Raw genomic sequence first — 21,535 nt, forward strand, 5'->3', positions numbered from 1 at the left:
TAAATTTATATAGCACCTTTAATATCATAAAATCCCTCAGGTTGCTTCACAGAAGCATTATAAAGCAATATATGACACCAAGTCATGCAAAGAGATAAAGAGTCACTGGCTTGATTGAAGAGGGAGATTTTAAGATATGCCTTAAAAAGAAAAACAAATTAGATGCAGGAAGTGTATTAGAGCTCAGCACCTACATAACTGAACTGAAATTAAAGTCAAGGATTTTCAAAATGCCAGAATTATAGGCGCAAAGGTATCTTGGAGGAGACTACAGACAGCAAGGAATTTGAAAACAAGAATGAGAATTTTAAAATCAAGACATGACTTGACCAAGAGGCAGTGGGATTTAGCCACCACAGAAACAAGTGGAGACAACAAGTGGTTTTTGGAAATCCTCAAGTTTACAGAGAGTAGGATGTAGATGCCTAGCTAGGAGTGCATTAGAATACTTAAGTCTAGAGCAATGCAGGCATGAACAAGGATTTCAGCAAGGTAAACTGAAGTTGGGATGAAATTCTATATTATTACAGGGCATAATGGCATGATGAAATTGGACTCTTAAGTGACACGAAGATTGGATACAGATTGTCCTAATCTCAGACTGTTGCCAGAGAAAGGGATAAGGTTATTAGGGAATGATGTTTGGAGTGGGAACCAAAAATAATGGCTTCAGACTTCCTAATATTCAGGGAAAATTTCTCATTCAGTGCTGAATGTCAGATATGCAGTTTGACAGTTTAATAATAGTACAGGAGTCGAGAGGTTGTAGGAAAGTGGAACTGAGAATCATCAATGTATGTATCAAACTAGTGTGGTACTTTTGGATGGTGTCATGACAGGCAGCACATAGATGAAAAATAAGAGGAAGCCAGTGATTGATTAGAGATACCACAGGCAACAGAACACAAGGAGGAAGAGAAGCATCTGCAAGTGATTTTCTTGGTACTATAATAGAGATAAGAATAGAACCAGGTGAGAGTAGTCCATAAGACTGTAATAAATAGAAACTGGAATAGACCATTTGGCCCCTTGAACCTGTTCTATCCTTCAATAGGATCATGGCTGATCTGACATTCCTGGAGATGACGGTGTGGTGATATTGTCACTGGACCAGTAATCCAAATGTCCAGGCCAATCATCTCAAGGATATGGGTTCAAATAATGAAATCAATCACTATGGCAGATGGTGGAATTTAAATTCAATTAATAAATCTGGAAATGACAGCAAGTTGCATTCATGGTGACTATGAAACAATCAATTTTTGTTTAAAAGAAAAAATCCATCTGGTTCATTTATGTCATTCAGGGAAAGAAATCTGCTGTCCTTACCTGGTCTGGTCTACAGATGACTCTTGACCTACAGCAATGCATTTGACTCTTAATGCCTTCTCAAATAGCTTAGCAAGCTACTCTGTTTAGGGCAATTAGAGTTAAGCAACAAATGCTGGTCTTGCCAGCAATGCTCCCTTCCCATCAAAGAAAAAAACCCAAAAAAGATTGTACTCCAGGATGATTCTGCACCAGGGAACAATGTTAGCAGAGAGCAGCAGGACGTGATAGTGAGACTATCTGGCAACAAATGGTTCAACCAATTGTTTAACATAAACTGATCGAGAAACAAACAGAGCCATGAAGTCACGGCATGATTCACAAGGCAGCTTACAAATGCAATTCATTTGATCATAATGATTTTAATCAACCAGATGCTACATTTCCACTTGGGGTCCAAGTTCAAAGCATTTGCAGTTAATGATAGATTTTTCTGCTTTGTGACCATTTTTGTATATATCGCAATTTTACATAAATAGACTCAAATTAAATGAAAACCAAATTCTAAACTTAACCATTGGGTTTCAGCTTCCTTTTGACTAAATGGTTTGATGACTTGTAGTCGAGCTTCAAGTAATTAAAAATGTTAAATAAGGGATTTCGAGCTTCCTTTTAGCATTTGAAATGATCTGGGTTAAAATCTCAGTTAACCCAATAACTTATTGAACGTATGATTCAAACACTTTTGCACTGTAATCTGAGCTTTCCACGTAGATCCATTATGCTCACTGTATATTGCAAAATTCATTGGGAATAAAAAACAAACACAGTTCATTCCATTTAACTAAGTTAAACTTGAACGCAGTCAAGTTCAACTGAATATGTTGATATGTATTTTTAATACAATAGTTAATGTTAATCTTGTATCACAGGGTTGGCAAATAAATAGCTGAAATATTTAGTTTTGTAGTATCAAATCTTTCAGCAATATTGAATTTAAAAAAAAAACAATGTCTATATCCTTTTCCCCTGCCTCTTTCCACGTTGCTCCCCTTTTCCAGCATCCTGTTCCGGTGATCAGATCGAACTTGATTCATAGGTGGATTTGCATGCGATCCGTGGATCAGGATTCATTCAAGCGCAGCAAAGTTCCAGTAGTTGTTGGGACGCTGGCGTAAACAAAAAGCAGAATATGTAATAAATACAACTCCTACACCCTCACATTCCAATTGTAACATGAAGTTGAAATTTCTTGTTTTCAACCTGTCAGTTTGAAATAAAAAGGTGAAAATAAAAGAATATTTTTTTTAAAAATCTTAAAATGTAGAAAAGAATAGCTTTTTCAGAGATTCCACAATAGTACAAATTGAACAATGGTCACTTTGTGCTCTTAAGTTTATGGAACCCAAATGACAAAAGAAATAAATGTTGAAACCATTTTTGAAAGACCTGAAAGGTATTTAATTCTTTATAGCCTTTTGTTTTCCTAAATAAGGATGCTTTCTGCTCAGGTCACATCTTTATGTCAGCACCCCTCCCCTGGAACCCTAACCATGGGGAGCTGACAGCCGTTTCCTCCCAGCAGCTATTCACAATTCTATTCAGGAGCTGCTTTGTTTTCTCTTGCTGTTCAAAGAGAATTTTGCTTGAGTTTCTTGCATTCTCCCCATCAGTTACCAGTTAACCATGTTCCTAGTTCGACAGCAATTTGCAGAATGGAGAAGCAAAAAAAAAACAAATCAAAGATCACGGCAGAACTCCAATCACATCCTTGTCTAGTATTGTCGTGATAAATTATCAGCCATCATAGGATAGCAATCAGAGAAAGTGTATCTAATTGATTGCTAAAGTAGGCAAAATGAAGGGCTAAGCAGCACACTGCTGCTCCCAATCTTAACTTGGTTAATTTAATTGCTACCAACCTAAATGTTGATATTGCTAAATTGAGATCATCAACTGAACTCAGACAGGAGTTGAAACAAAGATAGGCTTGTCCATACATTGCACATGCTCTTCATATCATTAACATTTGACAACAAATTCCTAGTAAGTACATAATTCCTGAAAGAAACAAAAGTACTACTTTACCATTTCACCAACTCTGCTCCAATGATGTCATGGACATGATACTGGATCCCTAACTTCACCATGGATGTGCCTTTACGTGTTTCTAAGTCAGACTGCAAAACCTCATTGTATTTAGATTTCCGTATCATGCGAAGAACAGCTTTGCGACCTGTAATGTGTAACCAATGCAAGCATTTATCTTTTTTACAGGTGATTGTTAAATGTCGAAAAGCAACTCAGACTAATGCAAAAGAAAAAAAAACACTGGTACAAGACTGGAAAGTATTCAGGCAAAACTGGATTCTACCAATCTGTACTGAAATACCATACCAAAGCATCATTTCACACTGTCAATATACGGTCACAGTATTAGAGTGAGGTTTGAAATATCTGTAGCATTTTCCTGAAACACCTTTCTTAAAACAAAGTTGACCCAAAACACTTTTCAGGATCTCAGGACAACCAAAGTATTTTAAAAACTGCCAGTTGCTGCTTTGTAAATAAACCAATTTGCACAAGGTAAGGGCCCAATAACAGGACTGCTTTTGACTGAATAGTGCCATAAAATCTTTTATATTCCTCGAATCAGTCATGCAGCACAGTCCAATCAGTCCATGCCGAACATAATCCCAAACTTAACTAGTCTGCCTTTACTAAAACATAATACCTCACATTTATCCATATTAAAGTCCATCTGCCACTCTTCACTTCTTTGATCCAATTGATCAAGATCCTTTTGTAATCTTAGATAACCTTCTTCACTGTCAACAATACTATCAATCTTGCTATCATCCACAACATACTAACAACGTCTTCTATATTCTCATCTAAATCATTTATATAAATGACAAACAAAAGTAGACCCACCACTAATCCCTGTGGAACACAGCTGGTCACAAGCCTCCAGTCCAAACAAAAACCCCTCCAACACCACCCTCTGTCTCCTGCCATTAAGCCAATTTTGCATCCAACTGGAAAGCTCACCATGAATCCCAGAGGATCTAACTTTACCAATTAGTCTACCGTGCAGAATCTTGTCAAAGGCATTACTCAAGTCCAAGTAATGAATGTCTACTGCCCTGCCTTCAATCTTCTTGATAATTTCCTCAGACATGATTTCCCTTGCAGAAAACCATGCTGACTCTCTCAAAGCACATGAATCCTACCTTTCAGAATCGCTTCCAACAACTTACCCACCACCGAAGTCAGACTCAGGTCTTCAGTTCCCAGGCTTCTCCTTACATCCCTTCTTAAAACAGGGGCACAAAGTTTGCCACTGTCCAGTCATCTGGCACCTCACAGTTATAGATGATACAGAAATATTTCTAAGGCACCCCAAAATTAACTTCCCATGAAGTCCTGAGATATACTAGATCAGGTCTGAGATTTACCCATGTTTTCATTTTGTAAGATGTCCAGCATATCCTCTTCTGTAATCTGAACTGTTTTAAAAAGATCAATATTTATTTCCCTGCGTTCTCTAACCGCCGTTTCTTTCTCTACAGTAAATATTAATGCAAAATATTCATTTAATATCTCTCCAATCCCCTGGGGTTCAACACAAAGATGACTTATTAAATCCCTACTGTCTCTCACCCTTAATATAGTTGTAGCATCTCTTTGGATTATCCTTAACTTATTTACCAAGGCTTTCTCATATCCTCCCTTCGTTTTCCTGATCTCCCTCTGAAGAATGCCCCTGCACTCTTTATACTGTTCAAGAGATTCATTTGAACCCAGTTATCTTCATCTAATATATGATTCTCTTTCATTCTTGACTAGAATCTCTATCTTTATTCATCCATCGTTCTCTCATCCTACCAGCCTTACCTTTCACACTAACAGGAACATAATGACTCTAAATTCTCATTATGACACTTCTGAAAGCCTCCCACTTATTAGATGTCCCTTTACCAGTGATGAACAGTCTACTCCAATTTTTCAAAGTTCTTGTCTCATACCATTAAAATTTGCCTTACTCCAAATAAAAACTTTAATTTTATGAAAGTCCTGTCTTTTTCCATAATTATTTTAAATCAAATAGAATTGCAATCACTAGCCCCAAAGTGTTCTCCTACTATTGATTCAGTCACTTGCCCAGTCTTGTTACCAAACTAAAAGGTCAAGTTTTGCTCCTTCCCTAGTCAGAACATTTTCATTTTAACAAAGAAAAGTTTAACAATTTCTTCACTATCCAAACCTTTAACATTATGGTTGTCCCAGCCAATGTTTGGAAAATTAAAATCACCTAATATTACAATCTTATCACTCTTGTATCGGATATCGCTCTACATTTTTGTTCCTCAATTTTCCTGAGTATCAGGTGGGTCGGTAGTACAATCCCATCAAGGTTATCATTCCTTTTGTATTTTTAATTTCAACCCATATATATTTTCACAGGACAATTTTTCAGAAATATCTTTTCTAGTTACAGGAGTAATCAAAACCACCACTCAATCCCCGCCCCCACTTTTGCCTCTCTTTCTATTGTTCTTAAAGCAACTGAAACCAAGATCACTGAGCTGCCAATCCAGTCCATCCCTTGGCATTCTGTAAATGCTATGACATGCCAATCTGGTGTTCCCAAAAATGCCCTGAGTTCATCAGCTTTACCTGCAACATCTCTTGCATTGAAACAAATGCAGTTTAATTCTTCAGAGTTTTTACTTCGTTCTCTGACTTGCTCTTGTCGGTCTTTTCTAATTTACTTGTTCTCATCAGATTCAAAATCATCTTCATCTAACTATTTACTCTGGTACTTAGGATCCCTCCAGCCCCTTATATCATTCCTACTAAACACTAGTTACACATCTCATCTGAAACATACAATCACATTCCCTCAGAACTGAAATGAAGAGTCTAGATGATCGGCCAGGTTCTGAGCCAAAACTAAACATGCTACCACTGAGCCAAGGTTGATAACTTCACTTTTAGTCATTAAAACATTGAACTATATCTCAGAGCCAAACAGAAAACAACCTTTAGTTTCCTGATTAAATTCAAAAGTTGCTTATGCCAATCAGTAACGGTCATGTTTCTAATGCATGGAACTTACCATTTACAAAATATTTCACAAATCGGCCAGCACCTGGAATGGCAAGCCACCAACTTCCAACATCTCGTACTGTAAGAACTCCTGCGTTCACTAGTTGCCTGTTAACAAAATTTTTTAAGAAGTACTTTTAAAATGAAACTAATCTCCAGATGATCCAATCTTTAGCAACAGCCCATGCAGAGATTACAGCTATTCCATGGACATTTGTGAATCTGAAGTTGATTTTATAAAATCTATAGTTTCCGTACAACTTGGATGGACATTAGAGGCATTAACGAGAAAGGGCTTCATTGCCAGAGCTAAAATGGACATTAAAAAATACATGATATATTTGAAGAGGACTAAGGAGTTCTTCCAAACATTCTGGTCAATATGTTAACCTCAGTAAACACTAACTATGGAACATTCTTCCTGATTGCTGCCTCAAGTGCCAAATGACTGCTCACTCTGTCTATATAACAAATCGCTTCATTTCCAAGTAAGTAATGAAAAACAAGAGAGCTCAGAGTCACAATGAAGTACTACCATAAATATATTATGATGCAACATATAATTGACAATTTAACTACATTTGACCTTAACCTTTTCGCTTAAATGAAAAGAAGGGAAACCAAACAAACTTATGTAATGAACTTGAGCATGCCTTTCACATGGACCCTGATTCTACACAGTGATTCAAATCCTATCACACTTTTTTTTTGGAAAGTTCTTAATCAGCATTGTATATTAGCACGTTTAGACAAAGGTTAATTAGCATCTAAATTTGCTTCTTCAAATTATACAGAAAAGTGTCTCAATCAAAAACTGAAAAACATTCATATTTCTACTTCTGGATTTAGAAAATCAGTGATTTTCTATCAGCGAGCAAACATCTCAACATTTAATAAAAATAAAGAATAAACCTAGCAATACTCAGCAGGTCCAGCAGCAACTCGCTGGAGAAAGGGACAGGTCTTATTTCATGTCAGTGACCTCTCTTCAAGACTTTGAAATAAACCTTTTTGAAGTGTTTTCTTTTAAATGTATTTAAGTGGTCATCCAAGTCATCAAAATATGTCTATAGTGTGCTAATTAATTCACAGAACAAGTTTGAGATGCTCAATGTCTTACTGCTTTCCTGCAAGATGTTGCACTTCTTTCATGTGTTATTTTTTATTATCGTCATCATCATCATCATCATCATCATGAGTACTTACGTAATTTCTTGGTCATGAAATGAAAACTCCTTCAGCATTTTATCTTTGTTGAAACCAAGATCTGTACACGAGTTCACCACAGTGTCCAGAAACCTTTGCACTGTTGAAGCAGTTTCTTTCATTACTGTCGCAGCCAAAACCTTACTTTTGTAATCCTCAGTAAATACAATGCCAAACACATCTGTGTCAAATCCAAATTGGAAAATCCGAACATGTCCCAGATCTTTCAGCTCATTCTGATCAATATATAGGAATGAAGACAATGAGATTATTAATTGTCAATTTAGATAAATGTGAATACCCCAAGATTCTTAACATTTAGTGAGTAAGAGATTATAATTAGTTACAGTGTCAGCCTTATTTCAGTGGAAAGCATACTTGCCTCAGAGTCAGCAGATTGTGGGTTCACATCCCTGTCAAGTGATTTGAGCACATAATCCAGGATGGTGCAGTCATGAGAAAATACTGAAGAAAATTTACCTGAGATCATAGCTCTGTTTCTGTCTGTATAGATACTGTCTGACTGCTAAGAAAGATTTTCTACTTTTACTGAACATGGAATTCAAATGGATATGAAGCAACTTATCAACCATGATGGGGTCAGTTCACTCAGTCGACCAGATGGCTCAAGTGTGTTACAGAATGGAGGCTTGCCTTCTTGCCACGTGCCATGCTTGGTATGGAGTGGTACGCTTCAAGCATCATAATTATTTGTCTCTCATGGAGTACAGCTAAATTACATTATTGATCAATATGCATGGATTTCAAGTTCAATCTCTCAGTTAGTTCCAGACAAACTTCGACAACACAAGTTGGGGGTAAAAGAGGGGGAGGTGTGGCATTGCTTGTCAAAGATAGTATTACAGCGGTGGAAAGGACAATGGATGAGGACTTGCCATCTGAGGTAGTTTGGGCTGAGGTTAGGAATAGGAAAGGTGAGGTCACCCTGTTAGGAGTCTTTTACAGGCCTCCTAATAGTCCTAGAATCATTGAAGAAAGGATTGGGAAGGTGATTCAGGAGATGAGTGACAGTAATAGGGTGGTTGTTATGGGGGACTTTAACTTTCCTGATATTGATTGGGAAAGCTATAGCTCAAGTTCGTTAGATGGGTCAGTGTTTGTTCAATGTGTGCAGGAGAGTTTCCTGACACAATATGTAGACAGGCCAACAAGAGGTGAGGCCATACTGGATTTGGTTCTGGGTAACGAACCAGGCCAGGTGTTAGAATTAGAGGTAGGTGAGCACTTTGGGGATAGTGACCATAATTCGGTGATTTTTACACTCGTGATGGAGAGGGATAAGTGTGTACTACAGGGCAAGAATTATAGATGGGGTAAGGGAAATTATGATGCGGTGAGGCATGACTTAGGATGTGTGGCTTGGAAAAGTAGACTCCAAGGCAAGAGTGTAAATGATATGTGGAACTTGTTCAAGGGGCAACTATTGAGTGTCCTTGATAATTATGTACCTGTCAGGCAGGAAGGAAAGGGTCGTGCGAGGGAGCCGTGGTTTAATAAGGAATTGGAATCCCTTGTTAAATGGAAGAGGGCGGCCTATCTCAAGATGAGACGTGAAGGTTCAATTGGGGCGATTGAGAGTTATAGGGTAGCCAGGAAGGACCTGAAGAGAGAGCTAAAAGCAGCAAGGAGGGGACATGAAAGGTCCTTAGTAGATAGGATTAGGGAAAACCCTAAGGCTTTCTATAGGTATGTTAGGAATAAAAGAATGACTAGGGTAGGAATAGGTCCAGTCAAGGATAGTAGGGGGAAGTTGCGTGTGGAGGCGGAAGAGATTGGGGAGACACTGAATGAATACTTTTCTTCAGTATTCACTCAGGAACAGGGCATTGTTGTCGATGAGAATACTGAGGCACAAATAAGTAGAATGGATGGCTTTGAGGTATGTAGAGAAGAGGTGTTGGAAATCCTGGAAAAGGTGAAAATAGATAAGTCCCCTGGGCCTGATGGCATTTATCCTAGGATTCTCTGGGAAGCAAGGGAGGAGATTGCAGAGCCATTGGCCTTGATTTTTATGTCCTCTTTGTCTACAGGAGTAGTCCCAGAAGACTGGAGGATAGCAAATGTGGTTCCCTTGTTCAAAAAGGGGAGTAGGGATAGCCCTAGTAACTATAGGCCGGTGAGTCTCACTTCTGTTGTGGGCAAAGTCTTAGAGAGAATTGTAAGGGATAGGATTTATGCACATCTGGATAGGAATAATGTGATCAAGGATAGTCAGCATGGTTTTGTGAAGGGCAAGTCGTGCCTCACAAACCTTATTGAATTCTTTGAAAAGGTGACGAAGGAGGTTGATGAGGGGAAAGCGGTAGATGTGGTATATATGGATTTTAGTAAGGCGTTTGATAAGGTTCCCCATGGTAGGCTACTGCAGAAAATACGGAGATATGGCATGGAGGGTGAGTTGGAGGTTTGGATTAGGAATTGGCTGGATGGAAGAAGACAGAGGGTAGTAGTTGATGGCAAAGTTTCTTCATGGAGTGCCGTCACTAGCGGTGTTCCGCAAGGATCTGTTTTGGGACCATTGCTGTTTGTCATTTTTATAAATGACCTGGAAGAGGGGTTAGAAGGTTGGGTGAGCAAGTTTGCGGATGATACGAAAGTCGGAGGAGTTGTTGACAGTGAGGAAGCATGTGGCAGGTTACAGCAGGATATAGAGAAGCTGCAGAGCTGGGCAGAAAGGTGGCAGATGGAATTCAATGTAGCTAAGTGCGAGGTGATTCACTTTGGGAAGAATAACAAAAAGATGGGGTACTGGGCTAATGGTCGGATACTTGGTAGTGTGGATGAGCAGAGGGATCTTGGTGTCCATGTACACAGATCTCTGAAAGTTGCCACCCAGGTAAATAGTGCGGTGAGGAAGGCATATGGCGTACTGGCTTTTATTGGTAGAGGAATTGAGTTCCGGAGTCCTGAGGTCATGATGCAGTTGTATAAGACTCTGGTACGGCCGCATCTGGAATATTGTGTGCAGTTTTGGTCGCCATACTATAGGAAGGATGTGGAGGCATTGGAACGGGTGCAGAGGAGGTTTACCAGGATGTTGCCTGGTATGGAAGGAAAATCGTATGAGGAAAGACTGAGGCACTTGGGGCTGTTTTCACTAGAGAAAAGAAGGTTTAGGGGTGACTTGATTGAGGTGTACAAGATGATTAGGGTCGACAGTATGAACCTTTTCCCGCGTATTGAGTCGGGTATTACAAGGGGGCATAGCTTTAAATTAAGGGGGGGTAGATATAGGACTGATGTTAGGGGTAGGTTCTTCACTCAGCGAGTCGTTAGTTCATGGAATGCCCTGCCAGTAACAGTGGTGGACTCTCCCTCTTTATGAGCATTTAAGAGGGCATTGGATAGGTATATGGAGGATAGTGGGTTAGTGTAGTTTAGGTGGGCTTGGATCGGCGCAACATCGAGGGCCCAAGGGCCTGTACTGCGCTGTATTCTTCTATGTTCTATGTTCTATAACACATCTGTAGTAGTTTCATACAGTGATGGGACTTACCAGCTGACGATCAACTGTAGTTTTGTCTTTAACAATGCTGTAAAGTTGGTGTTTTAAAACAATAGGTGGAAGAGAATCATCAAATAACTTACGAGGAAACAATGACGCTAAAAAAATCAGTGCTGACTTGGTATCATTTGGCATTCCTATTAAAAAAAGGTGAAGAAAGGTTTTTTTTTTAAAATTGGATAGCCTTTACAAACAGCAATCAAAATAATTATACAATTTCAGTAATCGAAATGAAAATTTATTTGGACGTGCTTTATGTATAGAGCAGGCAGACTATATGAGCACTTTCTTTCAATTACAATAATAAAATCTGGATTCAAGAAACTTGACATCTAGCAGTAATATCTAGTGAGAATTAAGCTAGTTATTACCATAATTTGGATTGATTTAATTTTCCCCAAATTGCTTACATTTTGTTTGAATTCTTATAATTAGTGCAAGACTGACAAAAGCTGTCTTAGTGGGAATTAAACCTATAACCTATAGCTTATTGGTCCAGCATAACCAGTCAGCTACTATACCCAATTTAAAATCAAGTATTAGCATGGCCAATTCTGGAAGCTGAGAGATTCTGAGAATAGGATGTCCCAACAGGAGGGATTGATTAGAATGGACCATTTTCTCAGGAGTTCAGAAGAGATCTCATTGAAACATAAAATATGTTCAGATTGGACACAGAAATGTTGTAAACCCCGGCTGCAGAATCCAGAACTAAGAGTCAAAGTCTCAGAATACAAGGTTGGCCATTTAGGACTGAGCTGACGAGAGACCTTTGCACTCAATGTAGTGAATCTTTGAAATTCTTCATTTGAATTTGGAATTCAAATTAAATTATGTTTCTGGCCATTAAGGAAATCATGGGAAGAGAGCAGGAAACTGCCATAAATTATACTGGACAGCAGAACAGGCTGAAGACACAAAATGGTCTACACTCCTGTTCCTGTTTCTTATGTTCTTCTGTGCAGCAAGTGAGAAGTTTAAAAGTAGTGGAGCAGAGGTTGAGGTCAAATCATGAAACAGATTACCTCCATCAGTATGGAGCCTGGTGTTGGTGTAGAGGTTACAATTGCTGATGCTTGAATGTCTATAGAAAACACAAAATAAAATACAAGTGGAGGGTGTATGTGGGGTTTAGGGCTCCAACTGGCTGCAGAGATCAGGCAGGACAAAGTCTGAAAGAGATCTATATGCAGAAGCAACATTTCTGAAATCGTTGCACAGGGAGATGGAGAATGGTGGCAACAAATGAAGTAAAAGAATGTCTTTTTCAGTTGTATTATTTGGTACCTTCAAAATCTTTGGCTTCATTCTTAACTAATAATTTAAATTCTTCTGCTAATCCAACTTTTTGCTTCTTAACCTTTCGGAAAACGTCTGGTATCAAGTTTCTCTTCCGATTCATTACTACAAGCACAAAATGGAAATGTTTAACAATTAAAACATTATGATTCACATTTTACACTACAATAATTTCAGTTTCAAGATGAAGCAACTTGCAACACTAACTATCGATAAATATCATATGCTAATTTACTCATCCAACACAACCAGTTAGCTACTATACTCAACTTATACAAAGGCTTTAGTATAGATTTACAATAAAATTAGCTCCCCATACAGCAAACTTGTAGAAGCTGAGACACCTGTGGGGAGGGGACTGCCCCATTAGGAAGGATCAATTAGAATAGCCCATTTCCTCTGAATTTCAAAAGATGATCTTATTGAAGGAGAAAATATATTGAGGGGGCTTGACAGAGTGGATACAATTAAACCAGCTTTTAAGAGAACTTGAGCCATTCCCCAACAAAATATATGTATTTGTATAGCTTCTTTCATGACCTCAAGATATTTGAAGGTGCTTTACAACAAAGGAAATACTTTTGAACTCTCAATGATAATGAAGGAACAGTCATAATGAACAGTCAATTTCCACACTGCAATACCCCACAAACAGCAATGTGGAATTTTTTAGCACTGTTGGAGGAGGAATAAGTAAGGGTTAAGATACCAAGAGAACTTCCTTTCTTGCTTTCAGACTAAGTATCGGAGAATTGTTTACATTTACCTGAGGTCAGATATGATCTTGCTTACAGTCAGTGACCACAGAAAAAGACCCTTTAGCCCAAGTCATCCATGTCAAGCATATTTGCTAAACAAAACTAGTCCCATTTTCCTGCATTTGGCCCATTTCACTCTAAACCTTTCCTAAACACATAGCTGTCCAAATGTCTTTTAAGTGCTGTATTTGTACTCATCTGTACCACTTTCTCTGGATGCTTGTAATACACACACACACACACACCACCTTCTGTGTGTAGAATTTATCTTTAGCTTCTTTTTAAATCTTTCCCTTCCCACCTTAGACATATGCACTCTAGTTTTGGACTCTCCTACCCTGGGAAAAGACTTTGGCTATTCACCTTATCATGATTTTATATTCACTCATGATTTTATAAACCTCTACAAAGTCACCCCTCAGCCTCTGACACTCTAGGAAGAACAGGCCCAGCCTATCCAACCTCTCTTTATAACTCAAACCCTCCAGTCTCGGTAACATCGTTGTTAATCATTTTGAACCCCTTCTAGTTTAATAACATCTTTCCTATAGCACGGCAACCAGAATTGTACACAGCACTCCAAGTGTGGCCTTAGCAATGTCTTGTACAGCCATAACAGCACGGCCCAGCTCCTGTACTCAAATGTTCTGACCAATGAAGGCAAGCATGTCAAACACGCTCTTCTCCACCCAGTCTACCGGTGACACCACCTTCAAGGCACTTTGTACCTGCACCCCTAGATCGCTCTGTTCAACAACGCCCTCCAGGATCCCATCTTTTTAACTGTGCAAATCCTGCCCTGGTTTGTCTTACCAAAATGCAACATCTCACATTTATCTAAATTAAACTCCATCTGCCACTCTTCAACCCACTGGCCCAGTTTAACATTCTCATCCAAAAAAGGCAAGATATCTAACAGTGTTGCACACCCTCAGTACTGCACTGAAAGTATTAACCTGGATGATATGCTCCAAACATTTGAAGCAGGACTTGAACGGACAACCTTCTGATTCAGAGGCTGCAATAAAAAACTTTAAAAATTGCAATCTCTAATTGGACCAGGGCAGAATCATACATGTTATGAAATCAGCATCATATTAACATTAATAACAAATTATATACTTTGAATCAGTAACATGTTTGCAAATTTAACAAGAGCTAGCCATATAAACATTCGAAAATTACCCTGTCAAAAGCTGTCTACCTCCATTACAATCCCATCCAATACTCCTATCTTAAATGAACCAACAGGAATGTGTTTGACAGTGTTATGAATAGACAGGCAGGAGGCTGGAAGAACACAACAGGCCAGGCAGCATCAGGAGATGGAGAAGTCGACGTTTCGGGTGTAACCCTTAGCAGCACTGCTCATCAATAACCTGCTCTGTTTGGGTTCCACCAAGGTCCTATTCGTGACGTCAAAAATTATAGAAGGGAGGGGAGACAACGACCAAACTTAAGCCAGTATTTGACTGAGTATCCGCTATCACGACAAGATTAGAAATCAAGAATGAGAGTTTTGAATTTCCTCATAATCTAGAGTAACCGCAGGTGGGTATACACAGGAGAGTGTCGGGGGGTGAGAGTTATTGTGGATCAAGACAGAGGCTACAATATACTGTATTCCCTCCAGTTGAAATATGATTGGGGGAGATTTTTCAGAAGTAGGATGAAATAATCAAGTGTGGAAACCATATCCCAACAACAAAACGGTGAGCTATAATCACCTCTTCCCTCATGAGGAGCTACTGCAACTTCTCAGGCCTGCACCAACAGCTTCTTACGCAATCACTTCGCGACGCACAAACAGCGGCGCACATCTGACGTTTTTACCCGCGTCTTTAATTGATTGAATTCCGTGATTTTATTTTATTATTCAAATATGGAACCAAATCCTATTTTAATATTTAAATGCGCCGTTTCTCAATGTATAACCGTAAGTTTCTGTTTGTACACGTGAAGTAAAACATTAGCGGCTCCCAGATTGGATGGAGATGTCAGTGTTTCCGGGGGAATTTGTTTCCACCCAGAGGCTGAAGGCGGTGGCGTCTGGTTTTTCTCGGCGCCATTTTGTGCTCGGACTCGGTGATGGTGTGAGCTCCTTCCTCCCGCGGAGGAGGGGAATGATACCTTGTTCAAGCTGGAAGCGCGGGTTGGTTCATTTCTCCTCCTTTCCGCCGAATGAAGTTGTTCGGGGGTTTTTGGGGATATTTTCGCCGCCTCTCCCCGGAGCTCCGACCTCTCTGCGACTGAAAGGCCCGATCGGAATCCTCGAGAGAGGAGGGCAGGGACAGTCCCTAAATTCCGGCCCTGACTCGATGTTTGAACTCGTTGGGGGGCGGGGTAGTGGAGAGGGAAGCTCTGGTTCAGGTGCAGATTAAATTCAATCTTGTACATTGTCCCGGACAATCGTTTCCCCCGGTGAAATATTGTCCATGTTTATTATCTCAGCACTTGTCCTGTCGCCTCAATGAGATTGACCAATTCTAGATGGGAACTTGCTTCTCCGCTTGAGATTTTATTCAAACCCATTTTGTCATGGGATTCTTTCAGAAAAGAGAAACTTTCATTCCCTTAGCCGCAACTGGATTTCAACTCTAATTTGAGGAGTCAAAAGTTAGTATCACTAAAATTATTCTATCGTCGAGTTTTTAAAACTATAGCTTTAAAAGGATTGAGATTGTTGTCCTGTCTGTTTCTTTGTTATAATACAGAGATCTTTCATGGCTATGCAACTTATAATTGTCTCACGTTTTGAAATCAACAGCTTGTTAGTGGTTTGTAGTCTGTGGATGTAGTTTTGTTAATTTTTTTTGTAAAATGTGGTTAGGGTTTTGACATTCTGATTTTAAAGTCAGCAACTGTACTGTAAACAAGTCAATAAATAATATTTGGCAAATAATAAATGTCTTTGTTCTCTTGATGGTAGTGAATTATGTGGTGACCAAATCACAGGTTATATTTAGATAGATAAAGTATTATTGTGCCTAATGTAGACAATGCTATGCAGTTGAGAAATGTATGGCCTAAATGTCGCTTATGTGAAGTGCCAAACTGGCTTGCACTCCTAACTCATTAAGGCATTTCTCAGCCTGTCTGTCCTGTATCCCATAATTATTAACCCTGTTTGGGAGAAAGGGAAAATAAAATTTGTAAATAGTGAGGGAAGGTTGTTCTGTGTGCCCTGTAAATTAGCTGTAAAATAAGGTGTCATGACTGTATTTTAACATTGTACTGATTGTACTCATCTAATTCTATACTAATTGAACATTTTCTTTGCAACAGATCAATCCTTTTAATAACCAATTGAATTTATGAACCTTACAGACAAAAAAATGTATATGACAACTGAGAAATCTAGGTTTCTTTTGGGCAAACTGAATATTAATTACTAGCCTGGCAATCAATACTTCTCATATATGCTGAAAAAATTGATCGACTCATGATCATTATTCAGTAACCGTGTTGGAAAATGGATCTCTACTGGCAGGATTGAGCATGAGTGTCCATGGTCACATAGCTTGTTGAAACTCAATACCTAAGGTCATAATGTGAAGAATGCTCAATCAGAATAAAGGACCAGAGGGCAGCCAGTGCTGGGGGAATCTAGCTCAATAGAATGTAACATCTTCAAGCTAGTTAATTTTTTAAAAATTCACTCATCGCATTTTTAAAAATAAAATGTAAGAGCTAGAGTAGGCCATTCAGCTCTTATAGAACAGTGAGGCAGAATAAGATTGTGGCTGATCTGCAGCAAACCTGAACTCTAGTTTCTCATAGCCCTCACATTTTTGATGTTTGAAAAATCTCGTAATCTCCTCTTTTATGCTTTTTGATATAGCCTCCACAATTTAGAGATAGAGTTCCAGATATCATTGCCTTCTGAGAGAAAGAAATTCCTTTGCATCTCAGTTTTGAGTAAATCTGTATTCTGTAACTATCTTCCCTGGCATGAAATTCATCCGCTGTAGAAACATATTTTTCAAATCAACCCTTTCAAGCTCCATTAAAATGTATGTTTCAATAAAGTCAAACCTGTATTTTCTGAAACTCCATAAATTAACATGCAAACAGAATCCCATCATCTGGGTAACAGTTTGGCAATATTACTTAGTACTGTAGGTGAAGGCCACTTGGCTTACCTTCACACGAGTCTTGGACAATCCAATGTTTTTGGTGCTGTTCCATAGATTTTAATTGTGGTTCAGTGATAGACATGGTTTAAACCTTGAAATATTTGTTATTTTCTCTATTTTCACATTTTCTGTAGAACAAACCACAATAAACACAGCCCCAACAAAAACATAAATTGCTGGAAAAGCTCAGCAGGTCTGGCTGGATCTGTGGAGAGAAATCAGTCAGTTTTGAGGGTCACTCAACCCAAAATGTTAACTCTGATTTCTGTCACAGATCCTGTCAGACCTGATTAGCTTTTCCAGCAGTTTCTGATTTACAGCTTCTGCAGTTCTTTTAGTTCTAATAAATACAAATATAACGCAAGTTCAGGCTGAATGGTGAATGAATAATATTGCTGCTTGCTGTTCACAAATAGTGCAATCTGATGGAACTATCATGATTTTTCAAAATTCCTATTTGTTTGCAAAATGAATACAGTACTCCAGTTTTAAAGTACATTTTAGCATATTTCTTGACATGGTATCATTCTAAAAATACAAATTTTAAAAATCAAATTTTTTAGATGTTTCAGAATCTAAATTGTGTACTAACTATTCCTGTTACAAACGGTATTTAGGTTAGCAAACCAACTTATAATAATCTTCTTATAAAACTTTTCAACTCAGCAGCTTGGGCTTGTAAAGGGTGGATCGTATCTGATCAATCTGATTAAAGTTCTTGAAGAGATGGCTGATGTCATGGACAAGGGAATTTTAATGGATGCTATCTCTTTGGACTTCCAGCAAGTATTTCAGTCCGCCTTTAAACATTTGTTAACAAAAACTTCAGATGATGGGATTAAAGGCAAATTATTAACCTGGTTCAGAAATTTGTGAAGCAACAGGATAAAGTAGGCATAATGGGAGAGTCTTCCCATTGGCAGAATGTGACTAATGGTGTTGCACACAGATGCGTTTAGCAACCTCAGGAATTATCTGTTTATTAATGGGATTAGTTAATTGAATAGATAAAACTATGGCAGTAGATTTCAATAGGGACAAAAACGTCAATCATTTGGACCAGGGAAGAGGGTATTTTCTGAATAATGAAAAACTGGTGCTGTAAGATCTTAAAAAGGCATGGGAAGCTCCAAGCATATAGACTAGTAAAGCCTTATGAACAGGTATGTATTCTGGAAAAGGTTAATGGGATTCTGGCATCCAGAACCTCAACCTGAGCTACAAATCTTCTCCAAACAGGCTAATGGGATTCTATCCTTTATATCCAACAGACTAGAACATAAGGAGTAGAAGTAATGTTTGAACCATACAAAATTCTGGATAGGTCTAAAGTACAATGTTCAGATCTGGGCACTGCACATTGAGAAAGAGAGATCGACTTTGGAGGGATTATAACATTGATTTACTAGAATGACATCTGGATTCCAGGGATAAGTAACGAGAATAGTTTACATAAACTAGGGTTATGTTATGTTATGTGGAATTCAAAGTTAAGGGATAATTTGATCATCAATTCCTTAGATGAGGAAAGGAAAAGGTATGGTAGATGGAAACTATTACTGGGACAAGCATACATGCCCTAAAAATTAGTATCAGACTTTTAAAGAGTGAAATTAAGAAAGACTTGTACACGTGGATGTTTGAAACTCATTTCTGCAAACGTAATTTGATGTCAGATCATCTTTTCATTTTGATTCTGATATATCATGCATGCAAGCATAATGAGTTAGATCACAGATTAGCCATAATTCCCATGAGTGTTTCACCAATCAAAGAGCAAAATTACCTTTTCCTGATCCTAATTGAGATTTGTTAGTATTGGCACCAAAATTGGTGGCATAATAGTGAAGGTTTTCTAAGATTACAAAGGGATCTTGATCAAATGGGTCAATGGGCTTGAAAAATGGCAGACAGAGTTTAATTTGGATAAATGCAAGGTATTATATTTTGATACAACAAACAGGGGCAGGACATATAAATTGATGGTAGAGTCTTGGATAGTGTTGTTGAACAGAGGGACCCAGGCATGCAGGTACACAATTCTTTGAAGTTTATCACATATAGACGGGTGGTTAAAAAAGCATTTAGCATGCTTGCTTTCATTGTTCAGTGCTTCGAGTATAGGATTTGAGAAGTCATGTTGAGGTTGTACTGGACATTGGTGGGGCTTCTGGACTATTGAGTCCATTTCTGGTTTCCCTGTTGTAGGAAGGATATTATTGAATGAGAGAAGGTTCAGAAGAGTTTTACCAGGAAATTGCCAATTATGGAAAGTTTGAGTTATAAAGAGAGGCTGGATAGGTTAGGACTCTTCGCAGGAGTGTAGGAGTTGAAGGGTGACCTTATACATGTTTATAAAGTCATGAGTGGTATAGACAGGGTTAACAGTAGGTGTCTCTTTAAGATGGAGATTCCAAGACCGGGGGCATATTTTTACAGTGAAGGAGGAGATATTTAAAAATGACGGGCAAATCTTTTACAAAGAGGATGGTTCGCGCATGGAATGAACTTCCTGAGGAAGTGGCGGTTGCAGGAACAGTTACAACGTTTAAGAGACATTTGGATAGATATATGAATAGGAAAGGTTTGGAAGGATATGGGCCAAGAGCAGGCAGGTCGGGCTTGTTTAGTTTGAGATTATGTTCGATATGGACTGGTTGCACCAAAGGATCTGTTTCCTTGTTTTATGACTCTCTGTAGTTCGCATTTACTGGATGTAGGTTTGCTCGCTGAGCTGGAAGGTTCATTTCCAGACGTTTCATCACCCTACTAGGTAACATCTTCAGTGGGCCTCCGGGCGAAGCACTACTGATAATTCCTGCTTTCTATCAGCAGTGTTTCGCCCGGAGGCCCACTGAGGATGTTACCTAGTAGGGTGACGAAACGTCTGGAAAGAACCTTCCAGCTCAGCGAGCAAACCTACATCCAGAACCTCAACCTGAGTTACAAATCTTCTCAAAACTTGCTATGTTAGCATTTACAGAAGAATTATATTAGGTTAATATTAAGGCCCCTTTAGGTACTTTTTAAAATGGTCAGTTCCACTGGCACTAGCAACCTTTGATTATCTCATTTGAGCTGCCATATTTTTGAAGAAATCTGACATTCAAAGGAGGTGCACAAATGGTGTGTTGTGGCTGGTTCGATTCCTATCCCCTTTCAACAGTTGCACGTGCTTACCAATTGGGAACTATGACTCTTTAAATAGAGGTCCTATCTATCTGTTTTTCTTCCTGGTTCCGGAATGCTGGGGCTAATTCCATGGTCCTCCCTCTGTTGCCCTGTCATTAGCTCTCCCCCCCCCCCCCATCTAAAGAACATCCTGGGCTCTATGCCTCAGCAACATATGATACATTTCATCATTGAACTGCCATCTTAATGATACTAAGTTGCATTAAAGGAAGATGTTGGTATCAGAAGTTGATGTTTAACAAGGTAGGAAATTATTAACGCTGAGTTACATTTCATGCTATTTGTTAAGGAAATGTGTGATTGACACAATCCTTGATTATTGGTGGAGTGTGATGAGAATGTGTCAGTAGTCAAAAGGTTGATCTGTAAAAGCAAAATAAACAGTGAGATCTTTGTTACTAAATTAATTACATGCCAAAAGATATTGCCAGTTCGGATATATTGAGTCTGAAGGAAAAACAAATAAAACCATGCTTTCAGTATTGGATCAATGTTGGTTACCGAAGGAAGCAAAGAAAAACAACAAAGATATTTGTTTACAGCAAGCAGTTAAAGAGGTAAGATTCATGAAAATAAATGGACAAGCATTTTGAAGGCAATTCTTGTGTATCTTTGTATCACGAAGCTATCTTGTGCAGTATGCAACCACTAATAACTTTTAAAGAAAATGTACTGGACAATAGAGTATGGCAAACCAGACAAGATAGCAATAAGAAGTGAAAGAACTGCGGATGCTGTAAATCAAATAAAAACAGAAAATTACTGGAAAAGCGGAGCAGATTTGGTAGCATCTGTGGAGAGAAATCAGAGTTAATGTTTTGGATTGAACGACAATCAAGTGTTTTTATTTTTGAAGATAGCAGGAGGTCTTGTTCAGAGGCGAGGAGCATGAAGGACATTTTCACTGGGGTGGGGGAGTCCAGAACTAGAGGGCATAGCTTGAGGGTGAGAGGGGAAAAATTTAAAAGGGACCTAAGGGATAACGTTTTCATGCACGAGGTGATGGGGGGGGTGCATGTATGGAATGAGCTGCCAGG

At 38.7% G+C, this 21,535-nt stretch overlaps 2 protein-coding genes across 5 annotated transcripts in view; one reads left to right on the plus strand and one right to left on the minus strand.

The window, feature by feature from the left end:
* Positions 1–15,438, minus strand: LOC122560618 (winged helix repair factor 1-like). Of its 3 annotated transcripts, none has more exons than XM_043711432.2 (7): positions 15,301–15,438; positions 12,401–12,517; positions 11,105–11,250; positions 7,588–7,823; positions 6,392–6,489; positions 3,358–3,505; positions 1–2,438 (listed from the first exon to the last, which is right to left on the minus strand). In XM_043711432.2, exons 2-7 carry the CDS (start codon positions 12,513–12,515, stop codon positions 2,393–2,395), a joined length of 789 nt encoding a protein of 262 aa, XP_043567367.2. In that variant the 5' UTR covers positions 12,516–12,517; positions 15,301–15,438; the 3' UTR covers positions 1–2,392. The 3 variants fall into 3 exon arrangements, with proteins under 3 accessions (XP_043567367.2, XP_043567366.2, XP_043567368.2); XM_043711431.2 differs by lacking the exon at positions 15,301–15,438 and adding an exon at positions 14,898–14,958; XM_043711433.2 differs by lacking the exon at positions 15,301–15,438 and adding an exon at positions 14,356–14,740.
* dxo (decapping exoribonuclease) overlaps positions 15,187–21,535 on the plus strand; it is a 24,609-nt gene continuing 18,260 nt past the window's right edge. The window contains exon 1 of one of the 2 annotated variants that reach the window (XM_043711427.2): positions 15,187–15,322. The gene's annotated coding sequence lies outside the window, so the exon portion shown is untranslated. Of the gene's footprint in view, positions 15,323–15,554; positions 15,787–21,535 lie in introns of those variants that run through there. The other variant, XM_043711425.2, reaches the window with a different exon arrangement.

This window comes from Chiloscyllium plagiosum, unplaced genomic scaffold, assembly GCF_037043375.1.
Source record: "Chiloscyllium plagiosum isolate Xiang-an unplaced genomic scaffold, Cpla_swu_hap1 HiC_scaffold_20, whole genome shotgun sequence".
NCBI lineage: Eukaryota > Metazoa > Chordata > Chondrichthyes > Orectolobiformes > Hemiscylliidae > Chiloscyllium > Chiloscyllium plagiosum.